The sequence below is a fragment of the Corvus cornix genome, chromosome 11, assembly GCF_000738735.6.
Source record: "Corvus cornix cornix isolate S_Up_H32 chromosome 11, ASM73873v5, whole genome shotgun sequence".
NCBI classification, from domain to species: Eukaryota; Metazoa; Chordata; class Aves; order Passeriformes; family Corvidae; genus Corvus; species Corvus cornix.
The window spans coordinates 9,208,569-9,228,859 of NC_046341.1; the positions used below are offsets into that span (position 1 = coordinate 9,208,569).

The window sequence follows — 20,291 nt, forward strand, 5'->3', positions numbered from 1 at the left end:
CCTTCCCAGAAAGGTTACTAGGTGTGAGTCAGTGGTTACAAGCAAAGTGAAAACTTTGAGGTACAATATGTATCCATTATTCAGCAGTGCAATAAGTAAACAGAGCTGACAGCATTTGCAGAGCTGTTTTAAAAATACATTATCTCTTTTGTACATCATAGTATCACACACCAATCCACTCCATGTAGTTGTAGTGTCCAATTTGTGCTTTAATCTAAGCATGTAAATGAGAGTGAATAATCTGTGCTTCAGATTGTTTTACTCAAGAGTTTGAATAAAGCTGAAGTTTCCTGCTTTTTAACTCAGAAAATAAAAGTTCCTCCATAGCAGAGTCTGAATATGTACAATTGCTTCAGGACAGGAAACATCTTGTGGATATCAAACTTAGGTCTTCATTTCCCGGCAATCCTGTATCTCTCAGGTGAAACTAACATGATGCCCTTCAATGAAACTGAAGAATCTCTGTAACTTACATACTACTGCCCTCTACTGTGCATATATATATAGAGAGAGAGAGAGACAAACCATTAAAACAAACTTAACATCAATATTTTTTGTAAAACATTGCATATGAATTTCTTGCATTTCCTGGGCTCATACTACATTCTGGTTTTGCCTAAAGCATGCTGATTTGGGAGATGAATATTCCATTTAACTCGTTTGTTGATCTGAGTGACCACAAAGGACATTAGTCTTAAACCCAAGCGAACTATTAAGCTAGAACTTTGGAGGAAAACCACAACTCAGGAGAAAAATCAGCATCATTTTTCAGAACTGTAATCCCATCACTAATGAAATAATTTCAGATGGCACAGCAAAATAGCATCAGACAATCTGTAACTGTAATTTTGTTATTTGAAAGGTGCACAAGCTGTGCTAACACCATGGTTACATCAATACTCCATTAGACCACACGTCTCTCATGGCTTTGCATCACTCCACCAGGCCTATCATCATTCTGTCCTCCTCTTCCCTGTGCTCTCAGCCTTCCCAGCTTCTTGCAAGAATGGGCACATGGCTTTAGTGCAGGACTTTCCCCATATTAATAGAGAGCTGGAAGGCCACATTCCCCTTTTTCCTGCAATCATATGGGGTCAATGAAGCTTGAGGCAGGCATGAACAACATCTGTACTGGGACAAGATGTCCAAATAGTTGGCATCTAGGGCACAAAGAGGAACAGCAGTCACGAACACTCAACTTGTATTACAGTCTTTATCATGTAAAAAACACCCCAGATGCTCACAGAATCACTGTCTAGCATTGCAGTTTCTTCAAAGCCACAATGCACTATTTCTAATTTGAAAAAGATTGTTTTATACAACTATAAAACTGTATGGTCATCATGCACAGGTTTGTGGATCAGTTTGGAAACCAACAGTATAAAGGTAACTGCAGGCATTTAAAACACTTAAGGATTGAGGAACTAATTTCAAAATAATTACCTGAGCAGAATATAAGGCATCCTGAGAAAAATTTTTTTGAACACAAGATGAGCAAGTAAGATGCAAGCAAAAAGAAATTGAGTAGTCCCAGTCCCACACCTCCATAAATTCAAGAACAATTAACAGTGAACTCTAAATGGACCACAAGACAGCAGGTGCATTTGGAAGATTAACCCAGAAGTAATAACTGTGAGAGACACCAAGCATCTTTAGGGAAGAGAAACAGCACCCAGCTTTCATCTCCTCTGAGAACTGAAACAGCACATCATTCATTATTCACAACAGAAGACAATCTGTATTAGATCAACTTTATTATATTATCAAATTTGACAATAAAATATTCAAAATCTATTGAACACATTCATACACAAGAACATATAAAATGCCAGGTCTCAGAATATGTTCTGTACAAAATACTGGTTAGTGTACAGCAGCAAAGTCATTGCCAAACATTCCCTGAATTTAAGAGGGCCTTGAACACACTGTGCTCCAAGAACTACCTTAATACCAAACATTCCTTCCTTTGGTCTGCAAATCCTTTGCAATTATTGCTAGTTATTGAAGTTTTCTGTTTTTATACAGAATCACATAGTGACTCTGAACCTCTTCAGCAGTACTACAATGACAGCTGAAAGCTTCTTCAGCATTTTCTATACATGTTGTCAAAAATAAGAAACACATTTGGTCCTCAAGACTAGTTTTGGTTTCTGAAAATATGATGGAAGAACAAAAAAACTACGTAAAAGTTATGGAGACACATAATTAATGCTTTAGGTATAATGAAGATACATTAGTGAATTCAAACATTTCCAATGTGCAGCGTGGCAAAGCACCTGAGTTAATCCTCTTATCAAAGTGCCACACTCTCCTTAAATATTTCTTTTTCAGACCTCTCTCCCCACATGAATCTAGAAAGCTCAATGCACGTGGCTGCAGCAGGTCTGTAACAGCAATGCTCAGTACTGTCCTTGCAGAGGATGGTGCTGCAGAGAGCAGCCACTCCTCACATGCAGAGTGCAGTGGTTCCATTTCAGCAACTGAATAACGCACTCACTTTTCAATGAGAACTACATCCTAATATGCAAGAAACTGCAAATGAAAGGGCTGATGATCACTTGGCAGGGAAAAAAAACCCCAAAACAACAAAACCACACTTTCTGGACATAAAACTATAGCCTGCAGATCCACCACATCCAATCAAAGAACCCCAGAAGCACTGTGCTTGCTCTCACACAGTACTTAGGACTCAGGTACGCACATTTCCTTACAACAAGGCTTTATAGTGACAAACAACACGAACAAATAAAAGCCTTGAAAAACCTTCAGTTTCTCTTACCACACTAATTAACACAAGTTTAAGGAGGAACTCTAGGGCTTGCCCACTAATGGAAAACTGGTTTAGAAATCTTTAGGTTAAAAGATACAGCCAACTAATCTCAGAAACACAGTACTTGGTTGCCAAAACTGGAAAAAAATAAAAGAGTTGTGCTTTTTCTCTTTTTTTGGATCACAAAAAGTGTATTTTGGAAGTACTAAAAGAAAAAAAAAGAGGAAGAAAGACAAGCATTTTTTGAATAATGTACTTTGGAACTTCAAATCACAAAACCCCCTGAAGCTAAATTCTTGCTATGAGACTGAAAATGCTACTGACCAATGGGTAAGGATCCAAATGAAGCTTAGAAACATTCTCCAGATCAGGTTAAGAATTGTTTTCTCATTTTTCAGCCCTTGATGTCTACATTGGTATCCTGAATACAGCCTCCAGCTCCACTCAATCCAGTGCTTATTAACATGCATTCTCCTTCAGCAAGAAATACAGATTGTGATTAGCTGTTTTCTCTAATTTATTCAAACAGCAATTTATTCAAAAATTGAGTCAGACCAAGGAAGAGCTTTATCATCTTTGAGCAGTCTTGGAACACAAGCCTGAAGCTTATCCAGCTGACAAGCCCTGCATAAAATAGATCACGTGGCTAAAGAGGAAATTTTTGGTTGGTTTTTTTCCACCCCCCCCTCCTTCTTGTTGTAGGGTTTTTTATTTTGGGGGGGATTGGCTGTTTAGGTTGGTTGGTTGTGGGTTTGTTGTGGTTTTCTTTTTTTTTTTTTTTTTTTCCATTTCAACAGTTACACATAATAAAGGCTGTGGGCAACTCAGTACTTACTCTGGAAAAGTCTAGGCAATATTGCTGCTGAACTGTAGGCTCCTGGGCAAGTGAGGACAAGATTAATGATCCATTTTAAAAATCAGGAAAATGTCTACGCTCCCTCAACATAAGCACTAGGAAAAAATGCAGAGGGAGAAATAAAGCTACCTAAGGAAGTTAAAACCTAGGAAGATACTTAGCTTGTTGATGACCCTAGCTCAAGCTGGTTTGAACTAACAAGAGATTTCTGAATTAAAACTTAAAGCCTTAAAACTACCTCCTGGTTCCATTCTACAATAGCAAGAGTTCAAGCTCATCAGTTCAACACATGTTACTGATATGTCCAATGGCAGAAAACATTTTAGGCATGCTACCAAAATAGTTAAAATTTTACCCTTTAGACAAATTCAGTTTCTTAAGTAATGAATCCTTAATATTTTGATGAGTTTCCAAAACTCTTAAAACATTTTTCTTGGAGAACCTAGCATTTTGAAAGCATTCAAAACTGTGTTTTCAGAAAACTAAGTGCAGTCTAACTGGGTGACTGGTTTTAAAGGAAGCAAGTGAGAATTTTTGAGTAGAACTATATCTACAACAGGACTTCTGTAATCACGGTGGTAAATATGATGGCCTTTAGGCCACCACTTCTGTGGAGGTCAGAGTTGAAATTATTCTATTTTAACATTGAGTAAAACAATACTGCAGGAAATTACAGAATTGTATGTTCAGCAATTTATAGCAACATTTACGGAACCACTTATCCCAACTTCTTGAAACAGCAAAAATGAAACTTGTAATCTATGGGCAATTACTTTTAGTCTTAAAACATTTATTTTCAGTGGAGCAATGTTGATCTAATCACTGCTTAGGTAACAGGATCAGAGCCAAAGTATTTGACTGAGAACAAGGTTTACACTCCATATAATATTATGCTGGCTTCCATTCCCCACCCCTTTTCAGAAGTTTACTTTTTTTTTAAAATACTGCCCACCATCCATTATCATTTCCACTACAGAAGGTTGTTTTTCACCCAGAAATGCAATTCCACACTATATAGATTGTTTGACAGTATTCAATTACCTCTGATTTATGTGCTACTCCACACTGCTACAGTTATTACAAGCACCAACCACAGTTTAGCTTCATTCCCTCACTGATAAATAAAGCACAGGCTGAGATTTCCTCAGACTCCAGACTGTGCGCAATCAGGGATTCTAGAAGTTGATGAGCAAACAATTTCTTCATTCTAAAATAACCCAGTAGGGTACCTAATAAAGAAGCTTCAAGTAATTCACACATCTAGCTTTTCTTCTCCCAGGCTGTAATAAAAAAAAGTCTGGATTACAACAATGGTAGCACAGTTCCAGGCAGACCTCTTCTGTATCTTACCTAGTAGATAGGCACATTTACAAACGAATCCACTGGGAACTGTGGATCAGAATACGCAAGACCCTTTAAAAAGCTTACTGTGTTTCCCAAATTGTTAATACCATTCCCTTGGCCATCCAAAATTGCCATCCTTCCTAGCCTTCCCACTCCAAACCTGCAAAGGCCACACAAAGGAGCTCTGGGATCTATGACTCCATGTGGTATGTGCAAGGGGCTGCACAATCTCCGAAGGAAAGTCTGTGTGACCATTGGACACAACACCAGAGGCACCAAAACGTGTATTTGACGAAATTTGCAGAATGTGAAAATACCATGAAGCATCATAAACACAAATCAGAGACAAACGATCATTTAGGACACCAAGCAACTTGAACGCAACCTTTTAAAAAAGCAAAATAAATAATTCAAATATCTAAATATCAAGGGATTAAAAGGCATTTCCCCATATTTAAGGGAAGGCATCACAGTTGAGGAAAATGACTGTCAACACAAGGTTATCACAAATCAAAGAGCAGCTTTTTCACATAGGAGATAGTAGTATCATTGGACAGCATTTCAATATGCTCATTTCCTGAAAGCTCAAACATCACCACTTGCTGTTTTTGCTTGTCCACCCACTTTTTACATTGCAAGGCACTCTGTAAGTTCACTGTACCATCCCCATCACTGTAGAAAATCTTGGGTTCTTTGTCAGGAAAGCTTTCATAATGGAAAGAATCGGGGGTTTCCACACCAGTGCCATACAGGCAATGGATGCGCACCCCGGGCGGTGTCATCTGGTACACCAGGTGCTCCGTGTCCTGCCTCATGAGCCATCCATCCTCAAAGTTAATGTCCCTGTAGAACTTCCAGTAATCCCTCAGAGTGTAGTTAGCTGTGGGTGTGCTTACAAAGACCTTGTCTGGGGGCCACGTGTAGTTGTAGGGGAGCATCCAATTCGTGGAAACTGCTGATCTCTGCTGGTCTCTGATCTTGAGTGAACTGATAACAGGGATTCTGTTGTTGTCACCTTAGGAAAAAAAAGTGGAATTTCATTATCCATAAAGCAAAGCATCAATCTTCAGCAGCAGCAATTACCAGCACTCATGGTGATGACATGAATAATAAGTTTGTTCCCCTGGCTTACAGACAATTTGAAAAGTTTTTCCTCATTTATGATCGTCTTGTTAATTAACTTCTGTAAACTGAGTTTTAATAACTTCCAAAATTTAAATATGAGTTGATGAATGACTGTAAAAAATGACTTAAACTAACACATGACTAAATGATAACTTATATGCATCTTTCTGCATATTTCAACAATTGTTCTTGCATCTACACAAAATTAAAAGCTGCTTAATAAATGGCTGATATAGAGATTATTAAAAAAAAAAACAAACAAAAAACCAAAACCATGAGACAGACATGAGTTTATATTCCTTATTTGTTTTCATTATCACAGTGGCTGTCACACCTCAATTCTTTTGTCAGCTGAACTTTGAATTTTATTTTCTATTATTAGATCCAGGTGGTTACAGCATGTAGTGGTCCAGGTCAACTACACCATAAAAATTGAAATGCTGCAACCGAAACCACCATTCCTGAAAAATATACTCTGGTCCATTTCAGTTCCATGGGGTGGCACTATTGCTTCAGCAAAGAGACACAAAGTGCAGTATTGCCTTCTTCAGGAGGACTACATGGAGACATTGCTAGTCTGAAACAGACAAAGAAAACTCAAATGCACAGCGAGAATCACAAAGGTGATGGAAATGGGTTTCATGATACTGTGTGGTTTAAGCATTTCACTGTGCACTCTCACCACTAAGCTACTGAATACTGCTTGGCAGTTTTCAGCAAAGAAAGCCCCAGTTCTGAACTGAACAATGAAAGGAATGTGTACATTTATTTCCAGTAGAATAATCAAACACAGAACCTGACTATTCCAGCCTTCTCTCACAGAACTGCTACAAAGTGCTTTTATTTTTTTCATAACTGAAGAAGTACTGGATGGCCAACAAGATGTGTAAGTCTGACGTTGTGCAGACACAACACTCACAACATCAGGTCTAAGGAAGACACTGCTAACATTTCAACCTTTCAAAACCAGAAACAAACCACTGTGAGCTTTGTGTCTTTGCCCCCTGTAGTGGGATTCAGCAAAGCACATGTATAAGTAGCTGAAAGTATCACAAAAATCTCCAGAAAACAATTCCATCCGTGTACTGTTTACCACTTTGATAACAACTGTGGATTTGACATGAAGTTTCTAGGCATTACACTTTATAAACAGGAATGGGAACAGAAAGAATGCATTCATAGAGTGCCTTGTCTTTCCTGCTGAAATGCAGTATATTTTTTTTAAGCAATAATTCTTCTGCATACTAACCCTGATAACTTTAGGAACTCTTAAATAGACTAATGCAATCCAAGTGCTGATGGTGCTGCTTTACTACAGATATTTGAGACAGAAACAGCCTAAAACTGTACATTCTGATATTATGTTTGCCCATTTAACTTTCCCACATGATTCTTAAATTTCTGCTTGAAAACATGAAAATTTAGTACAACAGATACACAGATTAAAATATTACTAACTACATTTTAGAAGAAATTTAGCTATTCATTATGCATTAGAAGAATCAGCCACTTTGCTTGAAATGCATTATAAAGTGTAGATGAGGTATGAAGCACAAAAGTTTAATCCAACAGAAATACAGGACTGTGGAATTTTATATAATTGTGAAATTTTATGGAGGTAATATTAACATTGTTCACTTCTTGCCATTTCTGTAGCATGCAAATGTGTCAGACAAAGCCTGTGGAAATGGGAAATCAATTTTTACAGTGCCATTTCAACAGCTTTAACAATGTGTAAATTGGATGTTTGTATTGAGTCAAGTTTTCTAATTAGTAATGGAGTAGTGCACAACTGTTCAGAATCAAGTGCCTTTGCTAAGCAAAGTATTCTTTGCTCTGTCCATGCATGGCTGGCTCTTGTTGTGTGTTTTGCATTTTGCATCTAAAACAATAAGTCCAATTTTTGATGTCAGCTTTGATTAGGAAGAAGATAGTGGCTATTCAAAGCTAACAAGTCAGAAACATCATGAACTAAATGTCAAAGCACATGATATAATTATGATATCACATGATGGGGTAAGTGAACATTTTCCATCAGTCATTTTAAGCTACTTAGTGAAATACATTCTGCTGCTTTATTCAATTTTTTGGTTTTTTGGTCTGTGGCATATCCTGTGTGATAAACCCAAGACCTCAAAGACTCACTTTCCTAATCTGTAGAGTTCTAACTTTCACCTGAGATTTACACTGTGGACACCGGTTCCCCACCCTGTCTAACATTAATTTCCTTTAATGTTAACCTCAAGCAGCTGTGTGATCTTTAATCAAAGGAAACTGCTGAATGCTCTGGAGTCCTTGGTAGCTTTGCAATACTGAACAGAGAGCAATCAGGTTGGTGGCAGAAGGGACAGAAATAGAAGGCATCAGGCCAAACAGCAAATGACACAACAATCTGCTCAAAAGAGGCCACGAGAGGTCAAGAAGGGAGAAAGCTCCTGGTTACAGGATGTGAGAAAACTCAGTCCACCCCCACAAATATGAAAAATAACAGTTGGGTTGCAAGGCTTGAAACATCAAGTTGTCATCACTTACAAAAAAGTATTTTTACCTTCATGGTACCTTAAACTCTCATCCTGCAGTCTTACAGTCTTCCAGTCAACAGTCTCATTAGCATTGTGCACTACACACAAAATGCACTGCAAAGCCTCAAATTACCTACCTGAAGCCAGCACACGGAGAGTTTTAGCCACTCCTCCCCATGGAGCTCCTAATGACACATAATCCTTGATGTACTTGTCTTTCCAATCCTGGGGCTGTCGGTTGAGGAAGTAGAGGGTGTACATGTTACCCATACTGTGGGCAATTAGGACAACAGGGCTTCCATATCGCTCATACAGTAACTCTATCATCTTGCGAAGTGCCACAAAATAGTCTTCATTCTCATCTAAAACAAACAGATTACACAGTGATAATTATTAATTGTGAATGCTAAGCTTTAAAAAAAAAATAAGCTTTTAAATAATTGTGTTGAACTGTCTGTGGCATTAATAATTCAGAACTTAGAAATTCTAATATTAAAGGGGAGGGTGGGGGTTTTGTGTGCATGTGCTTTGGTGAAATGGGCTTTTTCTGTTGTTTTGTTCTGGTTTTAAGCAAGTTTTAAGTGGCAAGTTGTTTAAAGAAGAAAAAAAACCCACAACACTGAGCTTGCATCTACATCTAGGAGTACCCAGGCCCCAAGAACTAATCAAAATTAAGTTTTTAGGTATAATTGTACAGGGCGGGAGAAGAAATTCAATACATTATTTGCTGGCTAGGAGAGTCAAAAATTTTTAAGTAACAGTATATTATTTACTTGGTGCCTTTCTCCAGTCATAAGGTGCTCCTCTTACATCTTCGTCACGTTTGTAGCCCCAATCTACTAAACTCTGCACCAACATATAAAAGTAACTTCCTGTAAACATCAGATAAGAGAGAAACAGAACAGTAACAAGGTTAGTGTGAGAAAAAGCTGCCAGACACTACTGCAAAACAAAGTTCCAGAGGCATTATCTCCGACAGCACATAGATAGACATTAAACCTGCAGTTTGCCTTTAACAATCGGAAAGCTGCATGCATATTAAACAAAATGAGTTATGCTCACTATCCCCCAAAACAGAGAACATCACTTTTAAAACTTCTTACTAGTTGTCTGATCTCTCAAACATTTTGGCAGCAAAATGTAGTATACACAAAGTGGATAAATTTTACTCATCAGAGAGAAGTCTACCCTTGAACTGCAACATAATAATTTCTGAGGGGTTTTCGGCAGTCATAGCTTTTGTTGTTTGCAAATTAATGTCAGGTAGGGTATAAAGGTTGGCCTGGACTTCACTAACACTTATTCTTGGAAACAAATGCTTATTGCGCACCCCAGGGCAGAACTTTGGAAACTACCCCAAAACTGCTTTTCTATCTCTGGGGTAGTGGATTAAGACTTAAGTAACTGAACATAAAGCTTTAATAGCAAAGAAAGGAAACAGTTGCAGACTACATATTAAAAGATTTTACATATTACAAGGTTTGACACGTAGGATTTAAGTATTACCTCGACATCATGCCTCCAGTAACAGCATCAGAACAGTCTACTGAACATCAGAGTCATATTTAAGTTTTGAGCAGAACCTCACTCGTTAGTCTTGAATGTTTATCATATAGTCCCTCAAGCAGAGAATTTAATCATAAACCTGTTGTAGTTGTAAGAGTGATCTAGTGGAGATCATTAAGCACGTCACTGCCCTTAAAGAACAGATCCATGCTATGAAGCACATGAAGCTCAGTGCATTACTGACTCTTCAACTCCTCCAGTCTTCAGCCACAGCTAACAACAACTCACAAAAGCTTATCAAACTCAGTGGTTTCTGAAACATGACTTCTACAAAAGCACTAAACAAAAAACCCTGCAGATACATTAATGCAGAAATCTTTTGCAGCACAAATGCAATTATATAATTATTCTGACATCAACAAAATACAAGGAGCTATAGATTGTGGTACCATAACTCCCAATCCCAATAACCCATACCTAAGGCCAAAGAACATCTCACTCAGAACCAAGCTGAAGTGCTTTTATTTCAGTTTTGCTTGTCAAGCTTCAGTCACAGAATTTTCTACTCAACCCATCTCATTTTCAGAAAGCATCTGTCCTCAATATGCCTACTCAGATTTCATCCAGCAAACTCAGATTTGACACAACACCAAATAACATGGAATCTTCTTGTCTCAATCTGTCAGGCCACGCAACAAACGAATCAATACAATGTAATGAAAACTCTTAAAAGCAAAGTGAGCTCATGGAACTGTAATTTGAAAACACATTTCAGTAGCTTGCTGCATAAAGACAAGCTAGAAAAACCCCCAAAGTGACAAAGCACTCCCAACACAGCTTGTACATACCAACGCTCCTTTTACTTGGGTCAAGAAATTCCAAGGAGAACGTCTGCCCAAATCCTGGTACTCTGATATCCACTCCATCTGGTGGTTCTGTAACCTTACTTGTTCGATTATATACCAGCCTGGGGAGGAGGGGAAGAAAAACAACGAAAAAAACCATGAAACATGTTATATTGCCACATGACAACCCTCAACCACACTGGGTCTTACATTCTGAGTGCAGTACAAGAACTTTAAATACTATTACTCAGAAGGAGGAAAAAAACCTAACCCAAGCAGAGATGACCAGAGTACTCTCATGGCTAAGAGGTTATACAGTGCAAACAATTACTTTAATGCTTTACGTGCAGAATCTAAGACTTTTCAACTCTGTAAAGCTGAGTATAGGAACTATGGCTGAGCTTCATCTTTAAAAGATAAGCTACTTTATATAGTTCTGTACCATTTGACTTTGCATCAAGCCACAAAATGGAAAAAACTTATAAAGAGCATAAGAATGTGGCAATAGGACATAAAATACCTATAAAATCAGACATCAAAAATATTATCCTACCTAAACATAATTAATTTCCATTTAACTAGAAACATCCATACCAGCATAAGGGAGTATTTTTCTTTGTTAATAATGATTGGCACCTCAGGAAACATATTGAGGCATTGAGTGTTTTGTAAATACTTTTCAAATCAACTTAAGATGTGAAGACTCCGGAGCATTGAGTCAGGAGTTTATTTCTTTAGTCATCCCTATTATTATAGTTGGGGGTTGGTTTGTTTTTAATACCGTATCAATACAATTGCCATTCCTGAATGCAAGCTTTTACCCCTAGATGGAGTCTAAGAATCTAAACTGATGCACAAATCTTCTCTCAACAAAGATCTCTCTAATCCATAAGACATAGGGCAAGACAAAGCTGCTTTACAACAGCTCAGTACATTCATAAGCGAGCAATATGCCAATAAAATAAATAGTTTTTAATTGCACCAGCTAATTATTTCTTGTTTTCATATATTTATATTATTTTTACAGGAACATTAATAAAGCAGATTGAATTATGAAATAGTGTGAAAGCTTTAAATTAGGCAATTTTTAAAACCAAAATATTTCAGGTGGAACTTCTGTGCATCAGCTTCTCCCCATTTCCTCTTGTCCTATTGCTTGGCAGCACCAAGAAGAGCCTGACTCCAAAACCAGCAGAAATTCCAAGTAACTTCTCTCACTGGTCTTGAATCAGAAAAGGAATTTAAAGGCAGCCATTCTGCATGCCAGCCTAAGGAAAGGACGTAACTGCAAAGAGCAGCATTTCTGATCTTACCTGATATTATCAATCCAGCAGTCAATGATGACAGGCAGAAGCAATTCTAGATTCAGCCAGAGTGTAAAATAACTGTCTGTCTTCTTAGAGCAGAGATAGTGAACCACTGATGGCTTATCTAACTTTGCTTCCAACTGATTACCTAAGTCCCCTGGAACTGAAAAATATAAAAAGGAGAGAGAGAGATAAAAATGAGACAGTTAATTAAAGTATATAACATTTTATATTGCAGTATACACAGCTAAATACTGTTTTGTAACTAAAATAAATAATTTTAATATTTAAAAATATTTAAATACTACATAAGAAGGTATTACCTATACATTTTCCACTGAAAATATGTATTTTCAAAAATCATTAGCTGAGAAACCAACATGTAGAATGACTGGATCAACAGCTCATAACTTCAAAGAGCAGACTATATGGGACCACATCATATAAGGCCATGGGTACAAAGAAAAAGATTGTCTTGGACATCACCAAAATTATCTGTGTTTTAAATTACAAACTGAATCTTTCTGAAAGAACTTTTTTTTCAGAGCATCACAACTGCACATGCAAGTCTTTCTTTTTAAACAGCTGCCTGCAAACTATCAATTTAACATTAAAAATGAAAAAAAGCAAAATATCCATTTATATTATTTATCTGCCCTTTATCACACAAGGCCACACTTCTGCAACACAAGACATAGTTGGCTAACAATGTAAAAATGCAGTTTCATATCTTTTACATTCACAGCTTTGGCTACAACAACAGTATTACTTTTTTTTCCTTTGGATACCTTACATCAGTACTACTTGAAGGGTCTCGGGTATTTGCACCTCCTTAAGGTACATACTAAATGCCAGTATCCCTTTGATTAAGGTTTATTCTTTGTTATTTTTTAAACCCTAGATGGAAACAGGAATATTTTTCCAAATTAGAATTAGTCTTAACCAAACACTCTTACAATTTTCAGCATCAAGTTTTCAGAGAAACTTCTTACATCCTGTTATGTTTAGTCATTTCTTCCTCAAGAACCAGAGAGGCAAAAACATTTCAGTAACTGAGAAGCTTTTCTGTATTAGAAAAACTTAAAAGTTACTTCTTAAGGGTTCCCTCCACTCCTTTCAGCTCCACAAAGCCCTCTTTTTAGTGTGTGCTGTACCCCATATTACTTGCCAATGTTTAGTTCTGAAGTTTTTTAATGCAGATCTACCCATACATTTGTTCCCCCCATCCCCCAGCCAATTATTTAATCAAAACAGTTCAAGTTCTACAATACACTGATACTTAACAATGCTTTAAGGAAAGAGATAATATGTTTTAGTGGAATGCCCAATTTAACTGGAAAACCAGATGTGCTTTTAGAGAAAAATTTATTGCAGAACTGAAAAAGGCCAGAACTTCAGACAACCACATTCTTACAACCTCCAACCACTGCAGGTTATGCCCCACCACAAGATATACCTCAGGATTTCTTTATTAACTGCCTCTACTTTCTCATTAGGTTCTACAGGGCTTTATTTTTGCAAACTTAAGTGAAACGTTAAAAGGCCCAGGAGCTGACCATGGTTTATTTTAGGTCATATTTCAAGGACTCTGATATACTGGAAAGCATAGTAAGGGAGATTACAGTATTGCATCACACCCTAGAAAGAGTTTACTGAAGTTCAGTCTTGTAACCCCACAAAATCCTACTTAGTTCTTGCTTAGAAAACTAAGGCAACAACTTGTTCCAGTCTTGTGCCTCTGCCATATCAGTGCTTTTAATTGGAAAAGGAACAGAACGTAATTCTATTTATATCAATCTTTCATGACTGCCCAGTTTCAGGAGCAGACCTGCCAAGGACAGAACAGGTTGATTTTGTCCTCAGTTTCAATGCAAAACAAAGAAGAGTGACATTTTGTTCTACCCTGGAATCTCACTTCCTTAGGTAAAAATAAAGTTCTTCCAGCAAAGATACCTTTCAAAGACTTAGGCAAACATCTGGGGTATTAAAGCTTGGAGAACTTGCTGAGGTTTCCAAACTGCACTCAACCATAAGCACTCCTGCTCAGAGTAGGAAAACGCACAACTGAAGAAGTTTAAGATTATAATCAAGATACATTTATCAATAAAAGCACTGAAAGCAGGAAACTGTACAAAGTCTCACTTGGACTTAATGAAATGATCTTAGATTAACTGCAAGTTTCATTTAGTTAAGATATTTTATCTTCAAGCTTCTGGAGGAGAGAGGCTGTGCTCCTGGGTCCAATTCAGGATACAAGATGAGAAACATGACATATTGATTTTTACTCGAGGGATGATAAGGAACAAGATGAAAAATGGCAATTTTTTCAATTCTAAACAAAAGATAAGGGACAAGCCCTACCTGTGCAAAGATACATACTGTAGTTAAAAAGTACAAGTATGATGCTTGTTCGTTTGTAAAGCAGGGATTAACAAAAATGTTTTTGTCATGTTTACATTTCCATATTAACAATGAAACTGCTAATCACTATCATTCACACCTTGGAGGTTTTTTATTTTGTAAAGTATACTCTGCAAAATGAAAATGGTTCATGATGAACCTATAGGGAACAAAATACAAATTTCAGTTTTAGAGATTATTGAAAAAACATGCAAGATCTTCAGTCTTCAACCCATCCAGTTTAACAGTGTTAATGATTTACATTTCAGCTGGAGAATTACTTAGTGGTTTTTTATAAGTAACAAGTAAAAAAAAAAAAAAAAAAAAAAAAAATCACACTGAAGATTAATTCTGTAGATTAAGGATGTAGCTTTCCAAATCTTCTATGGTTGAATTTGAAAGCAGTATGAAAAATGTCTTTCCCTTTGCTTTCAGGGCGTACAGAGAAAGTACCCATGGGCAGAGTAATCTGTATACAATTTTTCTCCTCATCCTCTCATCTACCAGTATCTGTAGTTTTTAAACCTTTTTGCTGGAAACACTAAAGAGCGTTGCTATTTTTTTAAAGCCTGCAAACTGACCCCAAAATAACTTGCTTGTGAAGCTCTGCAAAATACATCAGCACTTGTTAAGACCAGATGTCCAAGACGAGATCCGTAGCAGCACCCTGCTTCCCTAATTTGCAGCTGTGTAATTCCTCTATTAATTTCAGAACTGCAGCATTTGGAAAAATGAGATTTCTTATTCAGCAGGAAGAAGTGTTTCCATTAGATTTCATGTTCTATCAGTTCCAGCATATCCGCATTTTTCACAAAGATGCTAATCCCAACAGAACTCACTCTAACACATCGATGAGCCCAATTCACTTCCAATATTATAGTATCCTTAGCTGATTTTTGCGTCTCATCTTCCCTGACAAAACTAGTAGATCTCCCTCTGGGATGTGCTTTTGTATGATGAAACTTCAAGGAAAAGCACATTTAGAATATCATTAGGTTTAAGGGAGGTAACAGACTGTGAATTGCAGTAATTAGCTGTAGGATACATTCCTACTCCTGCCTATCACTGTCCTTAAGTCTTAATGACAGATTCACAGTTCCCACCAAGAGACAATAAGCAAATTGCACCCTGAAAGTGACTTGCCTTAAGACAGCTCAGATAACAAAGAAAAAAGATCATTCAACAAGTGTCCAAATATGAGGATCCTAAGGGAAAAAAAAAAGGTACCTATTTAATAATAGGGTGGGGAGCCAGGATATTTTTTATGTGGGGAAAAAGAAAAAAAAGAGGGCCAGCAGTTGGTACTTTTTTACTACTTTTATCTGAAATGCAAATGCCTTAGGGTATTTATCAACTATCTTAACTTTTTAACCAGGATTATTTCCTCAAATAACTGTCATCTTCATAGTTCTATAAATTAGTCTTCCTTCAAAATGAACCAACTTTCCTGGAAAATTAATTTTAAGCTCTGACCACAGTTCTCCAAGAAGAATGTCTTGAAGTAGCTCATAGACTCCATGGACTGCCACAGAAAAGGCCTGTGTTTAAAATTAGGAACAAGAAAGCAAACAACGTCTCACATGATACTTCCAGATACCTTGGATCACATGAGGCATAAACATTTAAATCACTCCTGACATCTAGCCAGCTGACCATACAAACACACGCAGCTCAATTAGCAGTCAGCAGGAATTCACAGGCAAAGCTCTTTTGCATGTAAATCAATTATTAACAAACTTCATTTAGGTGTCTTTCTAGAAAACTTTAGCCAAGTACCTAACAAATTGTTTGCAGAAGGTATCAGAACATTGATATAGTAATTGTGTTTAGTCAGCTCTAAAAGGTAGAGTTCAGTGCATCTGACACTGATCTTATAAGGTTGGGTTATCAGCTCCAAAAACTTCTAAGACACAAGATAGTATGCAGTGATTGTCGATGGGCTATATGAGAGAATGAAGGAGGAAGAACAGCCACAAATCTATTTGCCACAAGCATTAAAGACAAGCCTATTGAATATCACCAAACTGATAAGAGAAGTGTAAAAAATTATAGTTCATCTAAATATAAAGCAAATATGCAAAAGCAATTGCACAGAATATACATTTTTAGTAGATATTGTCAGTAGAACTGAAACATTCAGTGGGTTATTTTCTGGTTTTATCATCTGACCCTGATCACATTTGTTGAGAGACTTTGCTTCAGCCTATAAGAAACAATCTGAGAGCTCCTCTTTAGTTGGTGCATTAAAAAATGAGAGTTTACCTGAGCTTAAAGGATATGTAAAGATTTTTCTGTATGATTATATCATCCTGGCTTAAATAGAAAACACTTTAAAAAAGGCATAAAAGCAAGTCAGCATCATAATTAGTCTCCTTTTCCCCCAAAACACTTGGGAAAGGAATCCAAGAAAATACCTTAATTTTAATGAGCATTGTGCCTGATATCAGGCCTTCAAGCAGGCTCTGCAAGTAAGGCTTTGACTTTCACCTGTTTCTTTTTCTTCTCTAGTATCACTATTATATGAATACACTTCAATGCATTTTTATTTCAATCTCAGAGAAAACTGAGCAATTGCACTGCAGGATTTTGCTGTCAGTTACTACACAAGGCAGTCTGGTCCCTGGTGTTGCTCCCTTGGTATGAACAAACATGAGCTCCAAGCATACTAACTCCTGCTACTAAAGCACCTTGAGGATGCACAGACCAGGTTTAAAAAAAAACCTAACCCGAAGGGTGTGGTGCCACTCTTCATGTTCTTTGTGCCAGCTCCTCCATTAAAGTAATTCAACTACAAAATTAATCACTTCTTCCTCACCAGGTTATTTCCTCATCCTTTAGCAAGACAAAGGACTCCAGAAAGTGGCCAACAAAGAGGTACAAGGAAAGCTGGGTGAGCACTAATGAGCTGCTAGACTGGCACAGCTGCTCCACAGAACCACCTTTCACCTGAGCCAGCTGGGGGCTCTCCAAATCTGAGAGCTGTTGCCATCACAACTCCGGCCAAGAGTTGAAAGGTTGTATTCACGGAGCTCAGCTGTTTTCAGATGTGAGATTCCTCGAAGCAGCAGTTTTGTCAGTACCTGGGCAGCAGAACAGAAGTTACCCTTATATGAGCAATGCTCCATATTTTGCAAGACTCTGCTCTACTTCCCCCCTGTTACTTGGGTAAGCATAGATTGCAACTGCAAAGTGGGATCATTACACAAAAGGTTTGAGAGCAAGCTACACTGGGTCTTGTGACCACCACTGATCTAAAAGATTTCTGAAGTTATCATTATGTTGACAACATTCCTTTAAACAGCATTTCTTCTTTCTTTATTCCTTAAGATCAGGTGGCCAACTTGCCACAGAGAGTAAGACCAAACTTAACTCCCCTTTCTACTGAAGTGTGTTAACTTCCAAACAGATCAAGAGTGAGTGCTTTGATCATGAAACCCTGTTTAGTACAAGATAAAAATTTATTTTAAAACTGAACTTACATGAGGAATTAAGAGTCTAGATGCCAGTCCGATAAATCAGGAGGATCAACTCTGTATTCCCACCTGGTATGGGCTCCAAATTCATCTCAGGCTTGTATAGGCCTGTATAATGCAGCCTTGCACCTCTGAATCTCCTTTTCATTTGTGCATCCGGGTGATGCGGGTTTTTCCTCCCTTCCCCCAAACAACCTGTGTTAAGCCAGCACTTAGAATACTTCCCAAAATGATTCTCCTAAGCCCTTCCACCATCTTCATCACAGTAATTTAAAAAAAAAGCTTATCTCGACACATCACATATGCAAGAAGAGTGAGGACTGTGCAGCAAAAAATCCAGCAAATTTTAAAATGCAGAGACTGACTAGAACAGTAGGAGATGCAAGTTCTGCAGCCTTTGATGAAAATTCACTGTAACAGCAAGAAAGTCTGTTGCAAAGCACTCCGGACAAATGTGCTCAGCCACACAGTATTTACCGGAATGTCTCTTAAGAAAATGTAGGTCAGCCACAGTTCTTAAAACCATCCTTAGGGAACATATATACTTACAGTAGATCCATCAGTAGTAAATCCACACTTCTACAAACAGTAACCCTTTCTCCCAATTGCTTTTACATCTTTGATTCCTTCCCAGATAGAGTTCAATATTGGATCAGAAACTAAAACACCTCTGTCAACAAGAAGCTTGCACTGGAGCAAGCGCCAAGGCCTATTGCTAAACCCCAGCACTACAGAGTGGAAAGATGGGATAAAATATTGTTTCTAGACTCCCCAGACAGAATTCAAAGAACTTTTCCTGTTTCAACTCCTGCCTCTTAGGACATCCTTTTGCGTTTTCTACATCCAAATCCACAGCCTGTCGGTCAGTTCCGTGGCCTTTTAAGAACTGTGGATTTGTACACACTGTTCTCTGAGATAACAAGAACAGTTTTAAAAATGCTGTGTTAAGAGTTTGCCCTTCTAAATCAGAAGTTTGTAAAAGTAGTAACAAAGTCACCATCAGAGCCTAAATCATTATCAAGAAACGGAGCTTGAACTGAACAACATGCCACTGATTATCCTTTTCCCATCTTAGTTTTTCATCCCGCATGACCATCAAGGTTAATCAATAATAAGAACATGCAGCATGCTGAATGTATTCACAGGACTGGCTACTGACATTACTGTCACCAAATGCACTTGCTGTCGTGGGATGCTTAAGAATTACATTTTCAGCAGACAAGTTATTGAAACATTTAAAATTTATTTATGTCTTCTTATCAATGAATACAAAAAGCAACTAACAAATATTATTTATTAACTACTATATGAATATTGTCTGCATATTCATTACAAACTATTTTGTGTTAACAGGTGAAACCACAGGCTAGTAACAAATACTCTTTTCCACGTTATATGATGAAATAAGCCTATTTTTAAAAAATTTTGTAATTCGACTGCTGGAGCACCCAATCACTCCTCTGTTCACATCTGATTCCAGCCTCTTTCAGGTAAGGCCCATATAGAGGAAAAACTTAAGCGATGCTCTGGTGCTAGCTAATGAGCTCGAAGCGTATTAAAGCGAGCCTTGTCTGTCCCCCGCCCGCTGCCAGGCCAGGGCAGCCAATGCTTTGGGCACGCTCGTGCCCCCCGGCCCGTACCCCGGCCTGGACCTTCCGCCGCCGGGCCGGGCCGAGCTGCCAGCGCCAGGGCAGCTACGGAGCCGGCGCTCGGTGCGGGCTCTGCGCCCCCCGCAGCCCCACGAAGCCCGTGCACCGCCGGCGGCGGGCGGGGCGCGCTTCCCGCGGCCGTCCCGAGCCCGCAGCGCCCCGGGCCCCCCGCGCCGCCTCGCCGGGGGGGGGTGCCGGGGCCGGCGGGCTCAGCCCGGCCCCGCAGCGCCCGCCCCGCCGCCCCCCGGCTCTTACCCAGCACCACGGGCGGCCCCGCGGGCCGGCGGCGCAGCGCGCTCCCGCCGCCGGGACACAGCAGCAGTAGCAGCAGCAGGAGGCTGAGGAAGGAGCTCCGTCCGGAGCGCGGGAGGAGCCTGGCGCCAGCCGGCAGAAACATCGCCCCAGCGCATAACCCTGGAGCCAGGAGCCGCCACCGCTGCACCGCGGCTGCCGCGGCCCGGCCGGAGTACGGCCCCGCCGCCCGGCACGGCCAG

At 38.7% G+C, this 20,291-nt stretch overlaps 1 protein-coding gene across 2 annotated transcripts; it reads right to left on the minus strand.

The window, feature by feature from the left end:
- Positions 1 to 1,735: 1,735 nt before the first annotated feature.
- Positions 1,736 to 20,286, minus strand: PLA2G15 (phospholipase A2 group XV). Of its 2 annotated transcripts, none has more exons than XM_039558172.1 (6): positions 20,053 to 20,286; positions 12,282 to 12,438; positions 10,972 to 11,090; positions 9,391 to 9,489; positions 8,755 to 8,979; positions 1,736 to 5,985 (listed from the first exon to the last, which is right to left on the minus strand). In XM_039558172.1, the coding sequence occupies exons 1-6, from the start codon at positions 20,192 to 20,194 to the stop codon at positions 5,474 to 5,476; spliced, it is 1,254 nt and encodes a 417-aa protein (XP_039414106.1). In that variant the 5' UTR covers positions 20,195 to 20,286; the 3' UTR covers positions 1,736 to 5,473. The 2 variants fall into 2 exon arrangements, with proteins under 2 accessions (XP_039414106.1, XP_010394919.2); XM_010396617.4 differs by lacking the exon at positions 20,053 to 20,286 and adding an exon at positions 17,622 to 17,946.
- Between the last annotated feature and the right edge of the window lie 5 nt (positions 20,287 to 20,291).